Raw genomic sequence first — 20,378 nt, 5'->3', positions numbered from 1 at the left:
CACAACCCCTTTCTTTTTTCTCAGTTTCAACTTGCTGTATGTCCTGAGGAATATCTGAGGATCTCAAGAGTGGTTTTTTTCCTGGCAGTCAGGAGCCTCTGCTCTACAGAACAGCCTGCTCTCTGAAATCTTAACTTTTAAACTCATACAAAAAGAGTGTGTGATTCGTGTACAGAGGAGAGTGAAAATCCCACGTCCCCTCTGAGCTCAGTGGTCACTGGGAATCAGCTGAGATTTGATGGGAGAGAACTGGCAGCTGAGCAAGCTGTGTCATGTAAAGTGTAAAATTCTCTGTAAGTCTCACTTTTCTTTCTTTATAGGTCAATGGCACGGATGCAGATTACGAGTATGAAGAAATTACTCTTGAAAGGGTAACGTGCTAAATGTTTTTCTGTACTCGGTTTTAGATGGGATTTATGATATTTCAATATGAAGAATTAACTCCTGAATGGCGATCCAAGACAATCCTTATTGTTTAGTTTGTTTTTTCTTTAAGTAGATTATTTAACCTAAGGAAAAAACACCTTGTTGCTGGAGCAGGAATAGAAATTTTTATTAACATCTTTCGTCATTAAGAGTAAAATGGGGGAGGGATCTCGCTGAGACATAATGCAATTAAAGCTATTATCTTGGCTTGTGGAGAGTAATAACGCAAATTATGATTTTATTTCCTATATTTCCATTTTTGATAGGCCTTTTTTTACCATTAAGCTTTATATTGAGATTTAGGCTTCCAGTTGAGATTACAAGAGACACCGTGTCATATGCATTGCTTTAAGTTTGCAGTGTTGAGATCTGTCTCAGATCTTTGTTCTTGAGCTGCCCTGTTAGCAAAAAGAAAGAAAGAAATGGTTGTCTTGGGTACCTGTGCGGTGCTGGTGGTTACTGAGAGGGTGAAGAGATCTTGCAGTTGATAGTAAGGGCAGGCAAGACTTGAAAGAGAAAATGCCAGTCTGAATCTCTGTGAGAATGTGTTAGATATGTGGCACAAATTACTTGGGGGCTTCTCTGGGAAAAATAATTTGTCACTAATAATTTAGTGAGGAGCAAATACTCATATGAATAATCTCAAAGACCTAGCTCACTGGGACGAGAAGTTTTTATCTAGTTTATCAAGCTCACTTCAACGAGAGAGCTGTGGGGTTGGAACTGTATCTCTTACAGTTACACAATGACTTACGTTCTCCTTCCTTCTGTGAAAATAAGTATAATTATATCTTATGTATGACTATATGTAACATAATGCTTAAAGTGTCTTGTAATATCTTTATCAGTGAAAATTATGTAGATTTTGTTCTATATTGAATCAAATAGATATACTAGAATATATTTTCCCCCAAAGAAATGTGTAATTTTTTTTTTTTTCCCACTTCTACCTTTAGGGAAATTCAGGACTTGGCTTTAGCATTGCAGGTGGTACAGACAACCCACATATTGGGGATGATTCAAGTATTTTCATTACAAAAATCATAGCTGGTGGTGCAGCTGCACAGGATGGAAGATTACGGTATGATGGTTTTCTGTGTTGGGTTGCTAAATGTTTATTATTACATTTTCAAACAGTGGCTATAACTTTCTGTTATTTTTAATAATTTTGTCATGCTACATTACATTTTAAATATGTTTTTCCGGCTTAAGTATTTTGTACATAATGAAAAACAGTTAAGTGAACCAATTTTATTTTTTGAACCAATAAAATCTGCAGTTAAGTGAGATTAAGTGAATTTTATCTTTTCTATTTTAGGTATAAATTGATTATGCTGTATGTTTTATAGCCCTTAATGCAATATGCAAAGGGAAAGCTTAGACAGGATAGGTAACTCTTGGTTATCCATGTGCAGATTTTGTGATCTGCAAGACAGCTGAGCGTATCAACTTTCTTCTGTGCTTCATATAATTCTGTGTCTTAATTTTTCATAGATACTACACATCTTAAAAGCAGTATTTTTTTGTGTAAATTAATAGAGAACACCTTCTCTAGTATACCCCCTTTATTATCTTATGCTGGTACTACTACTTCTAATGAGGAAATGTTGACATGTTACTAGATGGTAGCAAGTGATATTTGCAACGTTTTTTGAAGAGTGCTGTTAGAAATTAATAACAAATTGCATTAATAAATGATTTTTCTAATGCAGAGATAAGTATACTCCTGTGTCACTGTGTGGGGGAAAAAACCCCAGCTTTTTGTTCTCTGGTAGTGTCAAGAACTTGCCCCATCCTTTTTGGTGCAAGTGCCTGATGCATCACGGTTTTTAGTCCTAAGAAGCTTATTCCAAGGCTTCGTTTTAGCTAGTTGGCCATTGGCTGAGGTACATCTGGCCCAGCGCAGGGACAGGTGGGTCAGGCATTGTGCTTTGCGGAAGGAGAGCTCGGTGTTACTACAACAACACGGTAGATGGAGTGGAAGAGCAGCACTTAAACAGCTTGTGAAAAGCGGGAAAGGAGCTTCACTTGTTCATGCCATGGCTTAAAACTAGTATGTTCTCACTGCGTGCCTCCTAGTTGCTGAATGTCGGAATTTTCTTATAGCCCTAAACAAAAGGCAGTTGGTACAAAACTCTCTTTGAAATAGTGTTTAAATGAAACACAGGTAAGATGGTGTCCTCTTGGGCTGTGAGCAAAATATTCCTCCTAAAAGTTTTCTAGCAGTCCTGCTTTTATTTTAAGCACTAAAAATTTATTTTAGAACATTGTCTTGAATCAGGAAAATTTTGAAGCAAAATCTGTGTATCCTAGTATGTTAGGATATTTTAGATAAAACGTTAAGCTCCTAATGTGTCCACTCTGCTGTGACACAACAGCTGAACATGAGTGTTGCTGTCTCTAGGGTTAACGATTGTATTCTACGAGTAAATGAGGTGGATGTTCGTGATGTGACACACAGCAAAGCAGTTGAAGCATTGAAAGAAGCAGGATCGATTGTACGATTGTATGTCAAAAGAAGAAAACCAGTCACAGAAAAAATAGTGGAAATCAAACTTGTAAAAGGCCCTAAAGGTATGTGGGAAGTATAAAGCCTTTTTTTTCACAAGAAGGATAGAGTTGATGTTAGCTTTCCACATTTATTTTTTGAAACAAAGTAGTAATTTACATAATGGCTTGTCAGATGATTCTGAATTTTTATCTGTGTGTCTCAAACCTGTTCTTATAGAATGCATATTTTTCTTTCAAATTATAAAAATATATTTCTAATAGTAATTAAGTATGTTACAAATTGGAGTAAAATGTTTTATCGAATTACCTAGAAAGGAACTTTGAGAGATTAAAAATATCTAGAGAAAGTATTATTTGTTTATCTGTCACTAAGTGTTGGGCAATTGTTCTTTAAGTATCAATGGTGTTGCTGTAGCTCTGCTGTGTGCATCTTTCACAAGGCATGAAGTAAATCATTTAGCTTTGGATTTTCATAACTTGTGTAAATGCTACATCTTTTCCAGAACTTTCTGGAAAATAATACAGTTTACTTGGAAAGGCATCAAGTATTACTTTAGCCAGAGCCTAATATTTTTATATATTTGTATGATAATGAATGCTGAAAGATTTCTTCAGTATTGACTTTATCTTCAAGCAGGTCTTGGTTTCAGTATCGCTGGTGGTGTAGGAAATCAGCATATACCTGGAGACAACAGCATCTATGTAACCAAAATCATCGAAGGTGGGGCAGCACATAAAGATGGCAAACTTCAGATTGGAGACAAACTTTTAGCTGTAAGAGCCGTGTTTTTTTACCATTGTTCGCTTATAGGCCCAATCAAGTCGTGATTCATTTTGTGGTTAAGCTGCCTGCCAGTGGAGTGTTATTTCACAGAAATCTGTAAAAAAAAATGTTCAACACCGTCTCATCAGGAAATCTGAAAGCTGTTCCTCAGCCCAATGTTTCATTCAAAACTTCTGTTAATCAGCGTCTTTATTTCTGATGCCTGCTGTTATTTTTCTGGGTTCTAAATGATGGGCTTATAAAATAACATACAATGGGATTGTTTCTCTCTTCAAAAAAGAAGAATAGAAAGGAACTTCGTGTACTGGTGGCTGACCAGCCTTTAGTGAAACTGCTGCTTTTATTCAATTTTAGGAATTTTTGTTAGAAATATCAAACTTCTGTGACAAATTAATTTGTCCATTATTGCCTGACAAAATTAAATAAAGTAGCATTAGATTAGTGTCAGACACTGTTTTGAGAATGCAGGAAAGCATATGCAATGTGCTACTGGATAAGTAAATATAATGTCCTAATTGACTGTAACTGTAATCATTCTCTCAGTTCGTTAAGGAAGAGGGGAGTGATCTTCTGATGAGCTGAATTTTTCTTACTCAAAGCTTTAGTCACCAATGTAGAGATGAGGTCCCATATTTTGAGAATGAAACTTTCTGTCTGTGTTTAGATTGTACTGCAGTTACCAATGCACTGCGGAATGAGATCTCGGTGGGATTTTAAATCTGTTTAAAAAAACCCCTCAAAATTGGTAAGAGGCTTTTAGGAAACTTTTAGAAATAGAGATGGAAAGAATATATTTAAGCACTAGAATTTTGCCCCCACGAATAACAATTGACAAGGCTCAATTGTTTTTATACAGTATCTAAAGTCAAATAATAAGGAAACATTTCCCATGTTGCCTGGAATTATCTGCAGAAGTTACTTCCCTCTTCAAAATATGGAAGAAAGAGTCAACAACTCAGTTTACTAAGGCTTTATATAAGATAATTGTTGAAGTTTTGTTTATTCTTTTTTTTAAACTGAACTGCTAGTGTTTCACCCCAGTAGCAACAGTTTGAAAAAATTTGTTGCTTGTAAAGTTAAACTGGTTCTTATTAGCTGGCATGCAAGTCAGTCACCTCGGGATGTCCTCCAGTTTTCATCTCTACTTTTGGCCTTTTGCAAGAATATGTTGTCTCATTATAACGTCTAGATCTTACTGTGTTGTGACAAGATTGTGTAGGATTTATTCTTACTAGAAGAAACTTTCTTCTTTTAATGCTTGCAATAACATACTGTGTCAGTGATGTGATGGGCATTTTGAGTGTTGTATTTGCCCCATTAGCTTTCCAAAATTGTATGTGCCTTGTTTACAGTGTTACGGTCAATACAATTTATTATAATCTTGTTAGGAAAGACTTGTATTATTTCACAGCCCTACAAAGCAACTCTTCTATAACTTTCACATAACCAGTTATGCATGTGGCATGTGAATCTTAATAATGACTCTAAATGCCAGAGCGCTCAAACAGCTTACACTGAGTCCCTTGTGAAAATGTGCATTTTTTTGTGTTGAGACTTGTGGTCTTTTTTCTTTAGGTGAACAGTGTTTGCTTAGAAGAAGTTACTCATGAAGAAGCAGTGACTGCCTTAAAAAACACATCTGACTTTGTTTATCTGAAAGTTGCAAAACCCACAAGCGTGTTCATGAATGACAGTTATGCCCCTCCTGACATCACAAACTGTAAGTTCAGCTTGTCTTTGGGATTTATTTTTTTTCCTTTAAGGCTTAAACATACTCCATTTTTAGTATTTCACCAGGTTCAAGCTTCTTAAAATTATGCAGTGTGAAAATCTGAGATAAGAAAGTTGATTAATCAGGAAAAGTATATTCCAAACAGAGGAGCATCCTCTAGCTTGTGTGCTGGGCAGACAGCAGCAGTGGGGTGCTTCCTGTGTGTCTGGGACTGATGTGGCCTCATCCTAATGTCTCGGTGTTTCTGATCACTCACTGGTGAGTACAAGGAGAACATGTGCCTCATTTTTTGTGGGGGCTGTGAAGAGTAACAAACAATGCACTGCGTACATGTTCAGTGTCCAGTGAACTGAGCAAAAGGCAGTACTGTTTCAGGTAGAGGTTAGTGATGTTCTGACTTATTTCTTTTCTGCTTTTTCATGAGGTGTCTGTATTTAAATAAACTGTACTGGGAGGAGGGGGAGGTCTTGACCTCTGATGCCTGCCTGTGAACATGTTGCAAAATTCCATATTAACTTACTTGAAATTATGCTTCAGTTTCGACATAATTGTTGATAATTCAAGCAGAAAACCAGTGAATATTGCATTGAAAATAAATAAGAATTTCTTTTTGGCATAGGGATACTACAGAGAAGTATTTCTGAAGTCAGACATCCAAATCTGGAAAGTTCAGGGTTGAATGTGAAAAAACAAATTAAAAATTTTCATTGAATGTACTTTTTTCTGCAAGAGGGATATTACCATTTCGTGTCTGGACAAAAGGATGAGCATTCTCATGATATAACTGTATTGTTCCAAGACTGAACTTTTCTCGGTCACCAATTTTACTTGTCTCTTGAAATGGTTTGGGGGGAGAGTATCTAGTTTGTCCAATAATTCAACCTTTCCCACTGTTTCCTTGACAGGCAGACTAATTTGTCCTCTCTCCATCATAACTGACCTCTTCATATGTTTCCACTTAAATTCAAATTTTCTGGAACACAAAACCTGATTTGAATGTATTGTTTCTTGTAGTGTTGCAGTAATGCAATTACACAGCTGTGGGTGGTGATGCAACAAACACAGAAGTATCTTATCTATTACCGCTGTTTCTTGACTCGATCATTGGGATATTTACTTTATGCATCTTTTGTCAGAGCAAAGGCCTAAGAAGGGTTGGGGAGAGGAAGCTAGAGGAGGAGCTGGCTCCTAATAATTTACCCAATCCTAACAAATCAAGTCACATTTACTTACTCTTGCTCAGTGCCACCTATTATTAAAAACCAACTTGGAATAAGGCTTAAATGCACAATCACAAAGCACTATAGTATATAGAGGGCTAGTTACCTATTTTGGGAGGAAAACTGCAGTTTGTGTGAGTGGAGGAAAGAATCTATAGTAGGATATGAAAAACCTGCTCCTTTATGAGGTGACTGTAAAGGAATGGTTGCATATAAATGTAGATTTTCACTTTAAATTTCTATGTGCTTTGGTAGTGTTCATTAAATGATAGTTTGATCTTAAAACTACTGTCTGTAGGCTCAAAAAGTTAAAACCAGAGATACCACACTTGGCATGGCTGTAGTTCAGGTTTAGGTGGGTGGGATGATTGCTGAGAATCTTCGAAGCAGTGGTCATATTTCCTCTTTGACTTCAAATTGGTGCTCTCCTTTCAGTGATTATTTTGTTCTTTTTGGGTGATTATTTTGTTCTTTTATTCACATTATCTGTACTAATACGTACATTTAAAGAAAAGTTTGCACTGACGGTATGTATAAGGGCATGCTGTGGGCCCTCTTGTCATACAGTAAATTAATTTCTCTCAGATGTTTCATGAACTGGTGAAGTCAGTTCATTGAAGTTAATTGCATTGTAACAGAGCCATAAAAGAGGCAGTGGTATCTTCATGAACATCTTCTTATGTCCAGTGACTCTTCAGGAAAATTCTGTGAAGGGTAATCCCACACGATTGCCATGAGGATCTTGGCTTGACCTGAGTCCTTAACTTCCTGATATACATGATTTAGTCTCACATCCATTTTTCTGGAGGTGAATGACCTGGTCACACATGTAGACCCTCTTTTGTCCCATTACTGTCCTGCCTCTCAAGTTTCTCTCTGTTTGGCTGCTCTCCCTGTAAATGAGACTTGAGACAGTGGCATTCTGTGCTGCCCAGTATCCTGCCCTTTGTGTTAGTAGCATTTCTGTCCACGGAGAAGTGAAAAGCCATTCTCTTGAGCTGTCATGCAGTCAAGCTCCAGCAGCTGCTTCGGGCAATTGAAATGTTTTGAAAAAATTACACAAGATTTTTCAGATTCCGGGTGTCTGTCAGTCTGTTGTCCTTTGGTGACCGTTGACAAGGTTGGTTAGCCGAACTGCTGTCTATATTTTTGAGTAGATTTTCTGGGTTTAATGTCATTTAGCTGCAGTTTTTGCAGAATCATAGAATGGTTTGGAGGGGACCTGAAAGATCATCTAGTTCCAACCAGCTGCCAGGTTGCTCAAAGCACTCTCCAGCCTGGTCTTCAACACTTCCAGGGAGGGGGCATCAGCAGCTTCCCTGGGCAACCTGTTCCAGTGTCTCTGCACTCTCACAGAAAAGAATTTCTTGCTAATATCTAATCTAAATCTTCCCTCTTTCAGGTTACTGTTTACCCCTTGTCCTGTCATTCCTTGATAGAAAGTCCCTCCCCATCTTTCCTGTAGATCCCCTTTAAGTACTGGGATGCTCCTGTAAGTTCTCTCTGGAGCCTTTTCTTCTCCAGGCTGAAAAACTCAACTCTCTCAGCCTGTCCTTGTAGGAGAGGTGCTCCAACTCCCTGAATCATCTTCATGACCCTTCTCTGGACCTACTTGATCAGTTCCATTTTTTCCTTTATGCTGGGGGCCCCAGAGCTGAACACAGCACTGCAGGGGGGTCTCCAAAGAACAGAGCAGAGGCAGAATCACCTCCCTTGACATGCTGGCCACACTTCTCTTGATGCAGCTCAGGATGGGATTGGCTTTCTGGGCTGTGAGTGCACGTTGCTGCCTCATGTTCCATTTTTCATCCTCCAGTCCCCCAAGTCCTTCTCTGCAGGGCTGCTCTGAACACACTCGTTGCCCAGCCTGTATTTGGGCTTGGGATTGCCCTGACCCTGGTGCAGGACCTTGCACTTGGCCTTGCTGAACTTCGTGAGGTTTGCATGGGCCCAGCTCTCCAGCCTGTCAGGGTCCCTCTGGATGACATCCCTTCCCTCCAGCGTGACCAGTGCACCACACAGCTTGGTGTCGTTGGGGAAACTTGCTGAGGGTGCACTCGATCCTGCTGCCCACGTCACCAACAAAAATGAACAGCATTGATCCCAACATGGACCCCAATCACACATCGAACTGTTGACCACAGCTCTTTCAGTGTGACCATCCAGCCAGTTCTTTATCTAGCAAGTGGCCCATCCCTCAAATCCACGTCTCTCCGATTTATGTTGCATGGGGCGGTGTCAAATGATTTACACAAGTCCAGGCAGATTACATCAGTTGCTATTCCCTTATCCACCAAATGCTGTAGCTCCTTCATAGAAGGCCACCACATTTGTCATACACGATTTGCCCTTAGTGAAGCCATGTTGGCTGTCGCCAGTCACCTTCTTGTTTTCTATGTGCCCCAGTGTAGTTTCCAGGGGGATCTGCTCCATGACCTTGCCAGGCACAGAGGTGAGACTGTCTGGCCTGCAGTTCCATTTTTCAAAATGGGGGGGTTATGTTTCCCCTTTTCCAGTCAGTGGGATATTTTACCGGTTTTAACCTTTAGTCCTCTGTCTGAAGTTCCTTCGTTTATTTCACATTGTTTCTGGTAGAATTTTGTCAACAGTTAACCAAAGAAACAGCTGCCTGCAAAGATCTGGGTCCGTTGATGAAGCATCAGCCTATATCTCTTCCTTAAATCAGGAAAGCCTTTCCTACCCGAGGCTTCATACGCTTGTCTCTCTCTGTTGATCAAAGTGCAGCTGACTGTTACTGCAGCTGGCATGGAGACTCTGGAGCTACTGCCTGAATTTTCCACACAGAATAGATCCAAAGGTCTTGCCTGAGGTGTTTAATGACTTAATTCAATAAAATGAGTTTAGCCTTTTCCTAAATCTTTCACTTTTTAGAAACAACTGCAGATGGCTAAGATGCTAAATGCTATTTTTCTAATACAGAACAAAAACTTTTTCAGTACTCTTCAGTATTCTCACATTTACAATGGAAATTTCAAAGGGAGATACCAGTCTCCACAAAGGCTATTGCTTCTTTAGAAACGGGTAATATAATTTTGCAACTAGAAAGCCTCTGCTTTCTGTAAGGAGCTGCTCAAATAGATAGCACTCACACCAAAAAAAAGGGATGGCTCCTTTACATAGTATTTTGAAGCTGATATTTTCAGGGCCACCATTTCAACGTTTGTTTGCACCTCCGTCTCATCTCAGATGAGACCTCCAAAAGCGATGCTGCATTTTGCAGGGGGGTACCTGGCTTAGTAGCTTTAGGTGAGGGACTTGAAGAGCTTTTCCCCTATGGCAGGTATGAAAGAGATATTTTCTAATATCACCTGTATTGTGCGTGCACGTTGAAACAGATACCAGTCTTTCTTCTTTAGCTACTCACTTGCAGCTGTTTTGAGGTGTGTATTTGCAGTCCTCCTTCGTATTTCTGTCCATTCGAATCCTCTTGCCCAGGTTCAGGCCCATCATAAAGGAGAAGTAATGCGTACTATTCCTTGATTATATATAAATACTGGATCTCTTAAGTCTGCACAGAGGCTGCCCATGAACATGTCCATTACAGGTCATGAAGGTAGAAACCCTGTCTGCTACTTGAGTGTCTGTGTAGGCTGCTTACTGCCCAGTTGGTTAGGGTTTTTTATTTTATTTGTGTGGCTTTTTTTTAGGCAGTCATTTTATCAGAAACATCTAAAAGCACACTGCACAGTACTGACCAGCTTGGTATCTGTACTATCTAGAGAACATGCAGTAGATTGCTCACTGTGATAAATTTTGTGAACGTGGTAGTTTGTTCAAAAGCCGACAAACCAGCAAATTCAGAATTTGCTTGTCTTTAAAACTTTCTTTCTGGAACTGGTCTAGTTTAGTTATAGGGCTGTCTCACTTTCCTTGGTGATCACAGAATCACAGAATGTTTAGGGGTTAGAAAGGACCTCGAAAGATCATCTAGTCCAGCCCCCCTGCCAGAGCAGGATCCCCTAGGGCAGCCACACGGGAACACATCCAGGCGGGTTTTGAAAGTCTCCAGAGAAGGAGACTCCTCAACCTCTCTGGGCAGCCTGTGCCAGGGCTCTGTCACCCTCACCGTAAAGAAGTTTCTCCTCATGTTGAAGTGGAACTTCTTCCTATGTTCTAGCTTATACCCATTTTTCCTTGTCCTGTTATTGGGCACCACTGAAAAGAAATTGTCCCCTTCCTCTTGGCAGCCACCCCTCAGATATTTATACACGTTAATAAGGTCTCCTCTCAGCCTTCTCTCCTCAAGACTAAACAGCACCAGTTCTCTCAGTCTTTCATCATAGGAGAGATATTCAAGTCCCTTAATCATTCTCGTAGGTCTCGGTTGGACTCTCTTCAATAGGTTCCTGTCTCTTCAGAATTGGGAAGCTCAAAACTGGACACAGTATTCCAAGTGTGGTCTCACCAGGGCAGAGTAGAGGGGGAGGAGAACATCCCTACAATTGCTGGACACACTTTTCTTAATGCAAGTAGATTTAAAATGCAGAACTAAGGATAATGAAGAACTGTTTGAGAACCACGTTCACAAATCCCAGCATCTAGGCTTTCTGCAAAATCTGTTTTCTTTTGGAACTCCTGTAGTAGGGGTACCAGCCTCTAGTTCAGTCTGTCAGGTGGTCTGATGGCACAAAAAAAATGAGACAAAGTAGATTAGCAACCATATAGATAATGAAATAATTTGGTATTTCTTCTGGCTTAGTATCTTTGAATCAAGGGACATTTGATCAAGAGGTTTCTGAGATGCTGATTTATGGCAGTAACTATATTCAGAAGAGTACAGAACATGCCAACGTTGTGCACCTGGGGCTGAAAATTGGCCTCGTCATTTGGTATTTATCAGAGTGAGTGAATGGCTTCTGGCTGCCCATGGAGGAAGTTGATGTTAAAAATCTTGTTAAAGAAGAGTTGGGGCTGTCTGAGAACAGAGCATTTAGCAGGGAAGGTAGAGAAAGTAGCCGTGGTTGTGTGCTGAAGCTCCACAGACTGGTGCGTATATGGGTGAGAAAAGCTTGACCACGTCCCTTTTGCTTCTGTGAGGTTTTTCCTTTAACCATTGAGGTGTGGATTGATGATTTAAATAGTTACTTTACAGCGATGTCTATTTTTGACTCAAGAATAATGCAGTTGAGCACATTGCTATTTGAGTACTGTTCTGCTGTGTGGTGCCCAGTCTCTGAGGCACCAGAAGACAAAAACTTCCAGTATAGGAAACATGGAAATTCAGTAAAAAAACCCCCTATGTTTGTGGCATGCAGAGGAGTAACAGCATTGTACCTGGGATGGTCTTGTAGACCGATCGATGCCTCCCCGCTGGCTGGCACCACTGACTGCCCAGCTGGCTTGCGGGTTTGATCCTCACAGCTATGGGTCGTCTGTAGTAGGTCATCTGGCAGAGGGAATATTAACTGCCGCGGGAGTCTATGTGCGAATGTTCAGTAACACATTGTTATAAATGCTCTTATTCAGTTGATATATTACTAAGAAGGTCTAGAACTTGCCATTTAAAAACACCAATATAACCCGTACAGTGCATGTTATGGGATATGAGAACCAGCAAAGTGTTTACACAGGTTTTGAGAGACAGAGAACTTGCTTCTTATACAGGCCTCCTTTGAAGATATCAGTAATGATGATTTTTGACTCCTAGTCAATTTTAAGGTATTTTTCCTGTATTTGTGTTTTTCTGCCATGTACTAAAAAATAAAATACTGCAAGGTAGGAAATAGTTTCCTCACTGAAGACATAAATGCCTTGTCATTCCTTAAACATCGTATGTACAAAGAGAAGAATGTAATAACAGTAAATGATACTAAAGTTTTAATTTTATTTAACATTTTAGAGATGGTACTTCTGATTGGTGTCCGTAGTTTGCAGATACCTGGGAAATATCTTCCATTTTGTTTAGAACTGTGTTACTTCAGGGTTGGAGTAAATTTGAAAATAGAATTTCTCCTTAAGACAATTTCTTTTTGAGAGCTATTGACTTTTTCTATCAAAATAAGTTCATTTTATGCATGTAACTTTTTCTTCATCCAAAATGCAGTTCCTTTATCAATTACATCAGTAATAATATGTACTTGGAAATTTAGAAGTTTAGACCTGATTTAGGATTCAGAAAGTGATGGCTTGCCTTTATTTTCTTTCATGTTCCTCATGAATATTCTTCAGGTATCATATTCAGCTAAAACAGTTTTAGGAAAGGCACAGGAACTCCATGGCGAGACTTTTTTTATGCCTTGTAGGTTTGCTTCCATAGTGCTGAGCATACTGGCCTTGAGGAAGGGGCTCTGTGTGTGTGTTTCTGAATGTGATGCAGTTAAGAACTTTAGGAACCTTAAAAACAATTAAATGGAAAGCACTGTAAGTTATTGAACATAGAATTTGTTATGAAAAATCTAATTACTTCCTATTAAATATGCATTGTTATAGCTGTCATTGACTTGTTAGAAATAATTGTGAATTCATCTTGTGAAATGAGAAAATTTAGTTCATGAAGAGAACATACAAAGCTACTGTACTGTGCTACAATTATTTAGCTGCTTTTTAATCAAACCCCATTTTTCACTAATTGGAAAAGCTCATGAAGTCCGTGTTCCATTTTTTTGTGTGTTTTAACTGTTAAATTTTCTGAGGAAACCCAAAATAACTGTATGTATGTACAGTAATATTTTTTTTTTTTAGTTTTCTGAGTTTTGCTGAAACCACTTGTGAATCCAGAGTTGGAATTTCGGAAAGTTCTGCACAGTCCCGGGCTAGAGCATGCAACGCGGAAAGCTTGTGTATCTGAATGACGAGCTTTGTGCTTGATCAGCTCCTGCTTTTGAACTACCGAAGTTGTTAGTGGTGGATTTTAGTGCTTGCTGAAACACATTCTAGAAAACTGAAAGGACTCTAATACTGTAACAAAGCTTTAAAGAATAAGAAGCCATCTGGCTAATTAGCTACGATACCAGATGTTATAGGCCAGGCATTAAGATACCATAGGTGGTTGCCTATTTGGCTTGGCACCTCTTTTATTAGACCATTGATTAGGGTAAATCAGTGCTAATTTCATACATATGCCATGTATAGAATCTCCTGCACACAGGTTTACTAAAAATCTAGAATAATACAGAATCAATCCAGCACAGACTGGGTGGTTTGAAAGCTGGCTATTTCTGCAAATTTGTCATACAAAAATACTCTTGAAGTTTGTATATACCCAAATGTCCTGCCAGTGGTTTAAAAAAGGAAAATATACAGGTCGCTCCTGCAGTCTGTCATGCCTGTTCATTTAAAAAGCTTTGCGTTTAAGGTTAAATCCTCAAAGGTCAGGAACCACATCAGATACAGCAAGCAGGTAACAACAAAGAGAGCCTGGCAGCTTCTGTGAAGTGTCCCCACCCTCCATGTTTAAGCCACAAAACTTTGAAGCATCCACACAACAATCAAGATTTTCAGTCTTAGAATATGCTTTGTAACAGGAGCCAGTGGTTATGGGTACACCTGGTGAATGGACACTTAAAATTGATGTGCCTGATTTGGAAATATATTGCACCCTCTTAATTATTTATTGGAACAACTCTTCTGGAGTTGTAGACTATTTTCCATGGACACACAGACTTCATGCACAGGATTCGTGGCATGTTACGCAGGAGGTTAGATTAAATGCTCTTAATACTCCTTTCTAGTTTTAACCAATGAACTGACCCTTGCAGTACAGTTGGAATTTTTTGCACTAGCTTATTTATTCCTCTCAGTAAATTGGTATCTCTTACCTTGAATAATAGGAGGTGGAATAACCCTACCTTTGGTTCTTGATGAGTGCTGTGACTGAGCACATCACTCCCAGCTCGTGTGCTGTTTAAGATGGTTTTGTTCAGAGTCTAAGATGAGGTCCCTCCCTGTTCAGACCTGGTGGTCAGAAGGCTTGGAGTGCTCTGGAGGCTCGGGTGCTCCGCGTCAAGGCATTGAAAGGGCAGAGATAGGCAGCTTCACAGTCCGAAGTGGATCATTAAAGTGCTGGATTTTTTTACTGATACTCCGTCATAGTGATTTTAAGAAACTGAAGTTCTTAGTTGGCTTCAGTCATGTTTAAGATAACTTTAAAAACAAGTAAATCTCCAAGTGTCCTCAGGGACTTCAGCTGTGAACAGAGTCTGTTTCTAAGAAATGTTTTTTTGAGGTCAATCAAAATGAAAGATTTACTTGCTGACTGGAAGTGAGCAATGTGTACTGGGGCTGTGTTTAGATGTGACAAAGTATTTTAGAACTCTCTGGTATTTGTAATGTACCATTTGAACTGCTGTATTTTGTTTTTAGAAGACGTCACTCCTTATATTTTGCTTCATTTCCTCCAACTCTTACTACTTTAATGTTTTTTTTTTAATTTTATTTTTGAAGCTTATTCTCAGCCAGTGGATAACCATATCACTCCTTCTACCTACTTGGGACAGTCCCTGCCCCCAGCATCACCAGGGCGATATTCACCAATTCCCAAGGGAATGCTTGGAGATGATGAAATTACCAGGTAATGAATAACCAAAGCTACATGTCAAATTAGTGCACTAGGGAGTCTCAGAAGATATGTTTGTGGGCAAAACACTAGAGAATACTATGTTTTATTTTAAGAAATAGATGTTGGTTTCTTAACACTTGTAAACATTGTTGATGAAGAGAAAACTAGATGTAATTTTATATATTTATATTCACACACACGTATACACATGATCAGTCCAGGAATACTACTACAATCAGAATGCCCTGCTCAAGTGCTCTGTGAGTCAACTGAGCTTTTTCCGATGGTCGACTGAGCAGATTAGAGATCATTTCTTATTTTAAAGCCAGAAATGTTTTATTGTTGGTGAGGTTTTGTTTGTTTGGTTTTTCCCCCCACGGACAAGGGTTTGATTTGATGAATTTGTAAATCCAGAAAGGCTGGAGAGTTCTTAATCCTTTCCCGTTAATAGACCATTCATTCCTTCACTGATGCCCTGGATTGCTGTAATCTCTTGTTCATCATCGTTGATAAAGGAAAGCTCTTCTAATTTTGTTACCCTTCTGTTCTCTGAGCATTGGGATATTATACTGCATTTCAGAATGGTGTTGATGAATTCTTTGTCACGCCATTGTCTGACAGGGATAATGTCACTCTGTTTCTAAGGCAGAGACTGCAAGGACTGCAACCTAAGTGGTAAAATAAGTTGGAGAATGAATTTTAGCATAATGGAAGGTAGGATGTGTTTTTGTAGGCGTTTTTAACTTTGGCTTACATGCACCCTAACCCTAGGAGATTTTGTCCTGCTGATAGCATTGCAGTTTTATAGCCTTCTATAAAAAGTACTGTAAAAGGAAGTTTTTAGATTTCTTCTGTAATGCAAGGGCTATTCAGAGGAAGCTTTAGGTGATTTTCTTTAAATTATCTTACCTTCTTCCGTTCCCTCCAGCCCAAAAAGAAGTGTAGAAATTTTGAGTAATGTTTTAAAAGATACTGCATATTTATGTTTTTTAACTGCAGCATTTTTGTTAATGTATTAGTGTGACCCAGAGCAATATACATATGTTTTCACAATGTGATTTACTTATAGTAAAATAGTACTCTGAAAAAATGAATATAAATGTTAATAGGAGGTAAAATTTAAGAATTTGATACTAAGTTGGTTTAGAGCTAGTAGACAAATCAAGTTGTTTTTAAAGATCAGACTAGATGATATATTTTGTTTGTTTTGGAAAACTGCAGCTTCATAGTTTAGCCTATAAATTAATAATTAATGTCTCCAAGTGCTTAAGAATGTCCATTAATTGTTCTTTAGTGCTCTCTAGTGATTTCTCAAATGCAGTGCACAGTGGCTCTGCTTTATTAGAAATGTCTGTTTCTGAAATGATTTATCCTTTTCTTGAGTCAGGCAGCAGATTAGTTGATTTTTGGAAGGAGAATTTCTGCATTAGGGGTTGGTTGGCCTTTTCCTAACTTGATTAGTATTTCTTCTTTCCTCTCCTCATGCAATTCAGGAGGGGATGCTATAAAAAGAATGCAACAACTTGGTTTAGATTTAACTTTTTCAATTGCAGTTTCTGCAAGTGTACCATAAATTCTGATATTTTTTTACAGGGCTTATGCATAATTACTGAATTGTTCTTTGTTATAGTTATTGCTTAACCAACTAGAGTGAAATTAAAGCTGTAAGGACGTATTTGTTGATAGAGGTGTTTCCATTGGAATTTGTTCTTCAAGTTTTCAGAAAGGGAAAATAATATTTTGTTGCTTGCTGTTACCATTAGATAAAATAAAACTGTGAGCTATGTTGAGGCTCTTGAACAGTATTGAAGGTGTTCAATAATGATGTTTAGTGCTGAATAGGGTTGTAGTGTAATAGGGATTTAGAACACCTACAGACTTAGGGATTGTTCATTTCACCTAACAACAGGGAGGGGATTTTGTGCATCTAGAAGAATTGAAAGCACACACTTAATAGAAAACACATAACTTGAAATAGTTTCAAAGTCTAACCTTGGGAGGGGGGTAGGACTGGGGAGGAGGGGTGAGACACACAACGTTATTGCCTTAAGAAATGTGTAACTACTTGTACTTAAATTTTCAACACTACTTCTCTCAGAAAACTCAACTTTTCTAATTGTTTATTTTACTTCTACTCATTTCTAGTGACCAAGATTTCATATTCCTTTCTTTCATTCAGGGAGCCTAGAAAGGTTGTTCTGCATCGAGGATCAACAGGTCTTGGTTTCAACATTGTTGGAGGAGAAGATGGAGAAGGAATTTTCATCTCTTTCATCCTTGCGGGAGGGCCAGCTGACCTGAGTGGAGAGCTTAGGAAAGGAGATCGTATAATTTCTGTAGGATTCCTTCTCTTATTTAAACAGCAAAAAGATTTTCCCCTCCCCTGGATATTAATGCCATTTAATGATTTATATGCAAAGAATGTAATTAACTGAGCTAAATTTGAGACAATGGATCAGATGCCAATATAATTCCAAAGTATCTTTAAGGACTTTAGTCTGCCTCAGTTTCTAATCTGTAACCTGATTAAAATAGCACTTTCCTATCTCAGAGATATTCAGTGACAGACAGCAGACTGTGACTTGTCTTAGGTAACTTATCTAAGTCTGGTAGCTGAGAGGTGTGTGTGTCTAAAAAGAATGCAGGCTATTCTTAAATGGGTCTGTCTCATACCTGTCTAAGGGCTTCTTCTATATTAGTACTGAATGTCTTAAAGATTTTGTGTGTTTCTTTGAAATGTTTTAACTTACGGAGAATAATTTCTTCGAACAATTGTGTTGTGATTTGGTAGTTAAGAGGAATTTTTTCCTCTTAAATTTTGATTCTGCTGCTGTTAAGATCCTGTTATTGAAGTGTATCTGTAGTTTGAACTATTGAAAACGCTTTTGGTTTAAAATGTGACATATTCTGCTTCATTTTTTTCTGACGCTATTTTTTAATCTGCTACACTGAAAACAAGGCTACACCCATGGAGGGTGTGATCTGTCACTGGATGTTGAATGTAAAGGTCTCTAGGCATGCTTTGGCTAAGGAGATCCCTGGAGCCCTGGTACCGAAAGGTGATGTGAACCATCACAGAAAGTAACATTCTCTGTGTCTCCTTAAAAAGAAAGAAAAAGATCTTTAAACAAGAAGAAAATTCGTTAAGTGACACACGATGACGATTACAGTATTTCTTAGCAAAGGAGTATATGTGAGAGGATTTTTTGACTTCAAATATTAGTAAGGATCAGCAATCTTTGCATTAACTAGCTTGTAATATTGGAAACAGAAAACTCACCTGGTCTAGAAACTAGTTTGTGTCCAGTTGAATTTTTTTTTTCACGAGTGTGTGTTCTGTGATGATAAAAACAAACATTTGTTTTGATAAAGAGCTTTTTTGTACTCCTTGTAGGTAAATGGAGTAGATCTGAAAGCAGCAACCCATGAACAGGCAGCAGCAGCCCTGAAGAACGCAGGCCAGGCAGTGACTATCGTAGCTCAGTACCGTCCAGAAGGTAAGAGTTGCCTTACACATTCAAGTTCACTTCTACAATTCGAAACTCAGAGAAGGATAATCTGCAAAGTCCTCTGATCCCACCTTACCCCTCTTCTGAGGAGAAACAAATAATGCAATAGCTGTTGACACATACCTGTTTGTATAATTGCAGGTGACTAGGTGGGGATGTGTGCCAGCATTGCTGCTACAACTTGATATGTTTCTTACTCTGAACATGTTCAGAATTTTAGTTTCTTCAGTAAATGTTAACACTGTCATAACATGAAAATTAAGTTGGTAAATCCAGAACTTGGTTGTTACGATATTTTTGTATTTTACAATTGTCTTCAGCCTTTAATATGGTGGGTTTATTTTCCGAAGAAGGTAGAAGGATAAAAGACTGATTCCTTCTTAGTTGTGTCCATTCAGATGACCTGAGAAGACCATCAGGTTTCCGTCCCTCTGTTTCATACTGAGCTGATATTTGTGTTTATCCGGTAGTTTCTTATGGTTCAGATTTCAGCAGTGGCGAGGGGTAAGTGTAGGTCAGGATTGGACATTGCGCAGGACAGGTGCCTTCGTCTGAAATTGTTAGGTAGCTGGTTGCAGCACAATTCATTCTTTATTTCTTCTCTTCGGTCATGTTACTTTTATCCTGTCCTTCCCAAGTCTTTGAAACATGAACTTTCACATTCCCCTTCCTCTAAAGCAACATCTTGTATCTCTTCTGACCCAGGAACTCTTGTCGGTAATAAGGGCAGCTGATTGATTTGCCTGGTTCATGGTCAAATCCCTGCAGCCAGCCTGTGTTGTCAATGCCCTTATTGTCTAGAGAGAGCGTGTGTATCCTGTTCACATGTTGAATCTGTAGACTGCTTTGTTCCAGGTTTCATTTTTGAGGACTGCTCACTCTGAGATTTCCTTTTTGAAAGATTGGTAATGTCAGCATTGGTTCTGGAATATTTACTTTCGCTTTGTGTCTCAGTTGTCAAATATTTCTGTTGATACACATTTAACCTACTCTCTGCTTAGCTCTTCAGTGTTGTAACATGTAGGCCAAATTGTTACACCTTCTTGCTCCTTGCATAGGGATCCCTCACCATAGTGAGAAATAAAGCTTGTGCTTTTATTTGCCTGTGAGTTGTCCTTTTGAGCATCTGGCTACTTTTTGTTCAAAGAGGGTGTTCGTGGTCACTCTTGGACCTGATGATCTTTCAAGGTCCCTTCCAACCACAAACATTCTGTGATTCTGTGTTATGGCTCCTAGTTGGAGAACAAACGTTTCTCTGTAGACTATATCCCAGGACGCAGGCATGTTTTTTTTTCTTTTTTCCATTGCCAAAAAACGTATCCAGACTCCATGCAAAAGCAGTATTTTTTCGGTCCTTTCTCTCTGGGATTCAGGCTTTAGAAAGAAAAGAATCCCTTCACATTCTGAAGGTCAGAACTCTCTTTTCCTTTTAGAATAAGACAACTGAGCATTTTGGATGGTTTCTGCTCTTTCTGCATTGGAAGTAACAGTTCTCTTTATTACCACTCATCCAAGCACGTAACTTATTTTCTCAAAACATGCACTGAGGTACTTGATTGACTGATGGGATTTTGAGTCATTGCACAGAGATTTGCCCAGAGTAACATACGCTGCCTCTTAGAAATTTCTTAATGACTATCACTTGTAACTTCGAAGCTGGAGCTGTCCACATTTCTTC

At 38.8% G+C, this 20,378-nt stretch overlaps 1 protein-coding gene across 1 annotated transcript in view; it reads left to right on the top strand.

Annotated features, from left to right (window-relative positions):
- LOC104276867 (disks large homolog 1-like) overlaps positions 1-19,204 on the top strand; it is a gene marked incomplete at its 3' end in the record, with an annotated part of 31,020 nt that extends 11,816 nt beyond the window's left edge. The window contains exons 5-13 of the mRNA XM_009873322.1: positions 321-371; positions 1,383-1,507; positions 2,831-3,000; positions 3,575-3,711; positions 5,297-5,441; positions 15,077-15,203; positions 17,371-17,527; positions 18,586-18,688; positions 19,171-19,204. Coding sequence (XP_009871624.1) covers positions 321-371; positions 1,383-1,507; positions 2,831-3,000; positions 3,575-3,711; positions 5,297-5,441; positions 15,077-15,203; positions 17,371-17,527; positions 18,586-18,688; positions 19,171-19,204 — 1,049 coding nt within the window. The remainder of the gene's footprint in view (positions 1-320; positions 372-1,382; positions 1,508-2,830; positions 3,001-3,574; positions 3,712-5,296; positions 5,442-15,076; positions 15,204-17,370; positions 17,528-18,585; positions 18,689-19,170) is intronic.
- Between the last annotated feature and the right edge of the window lie 1,174 nt (positions 19,205-20,378).

This window comes from Apaloderma vittatum, unplaced genomic scaffold, assembly GCF_000703405.1.
Source record: "Apaloderma vittatum isolate BGI_N311 unplaced genomic scaffold, ASM70340v1 scaffold4707, whole genome shotgun sequence".
NCBI classification, from domain to species: domain Eukaryota; kingdom Metazoa; phylum Chordata; class Aves; order Trogoniformes; family Trogonidae; genus Apaloderma; species Apaloderma vittatum.
Note: the sequence above shows the minus strand (reverse complement) of the source record. Positions and strands in the feature narration are given on the sequence as shown.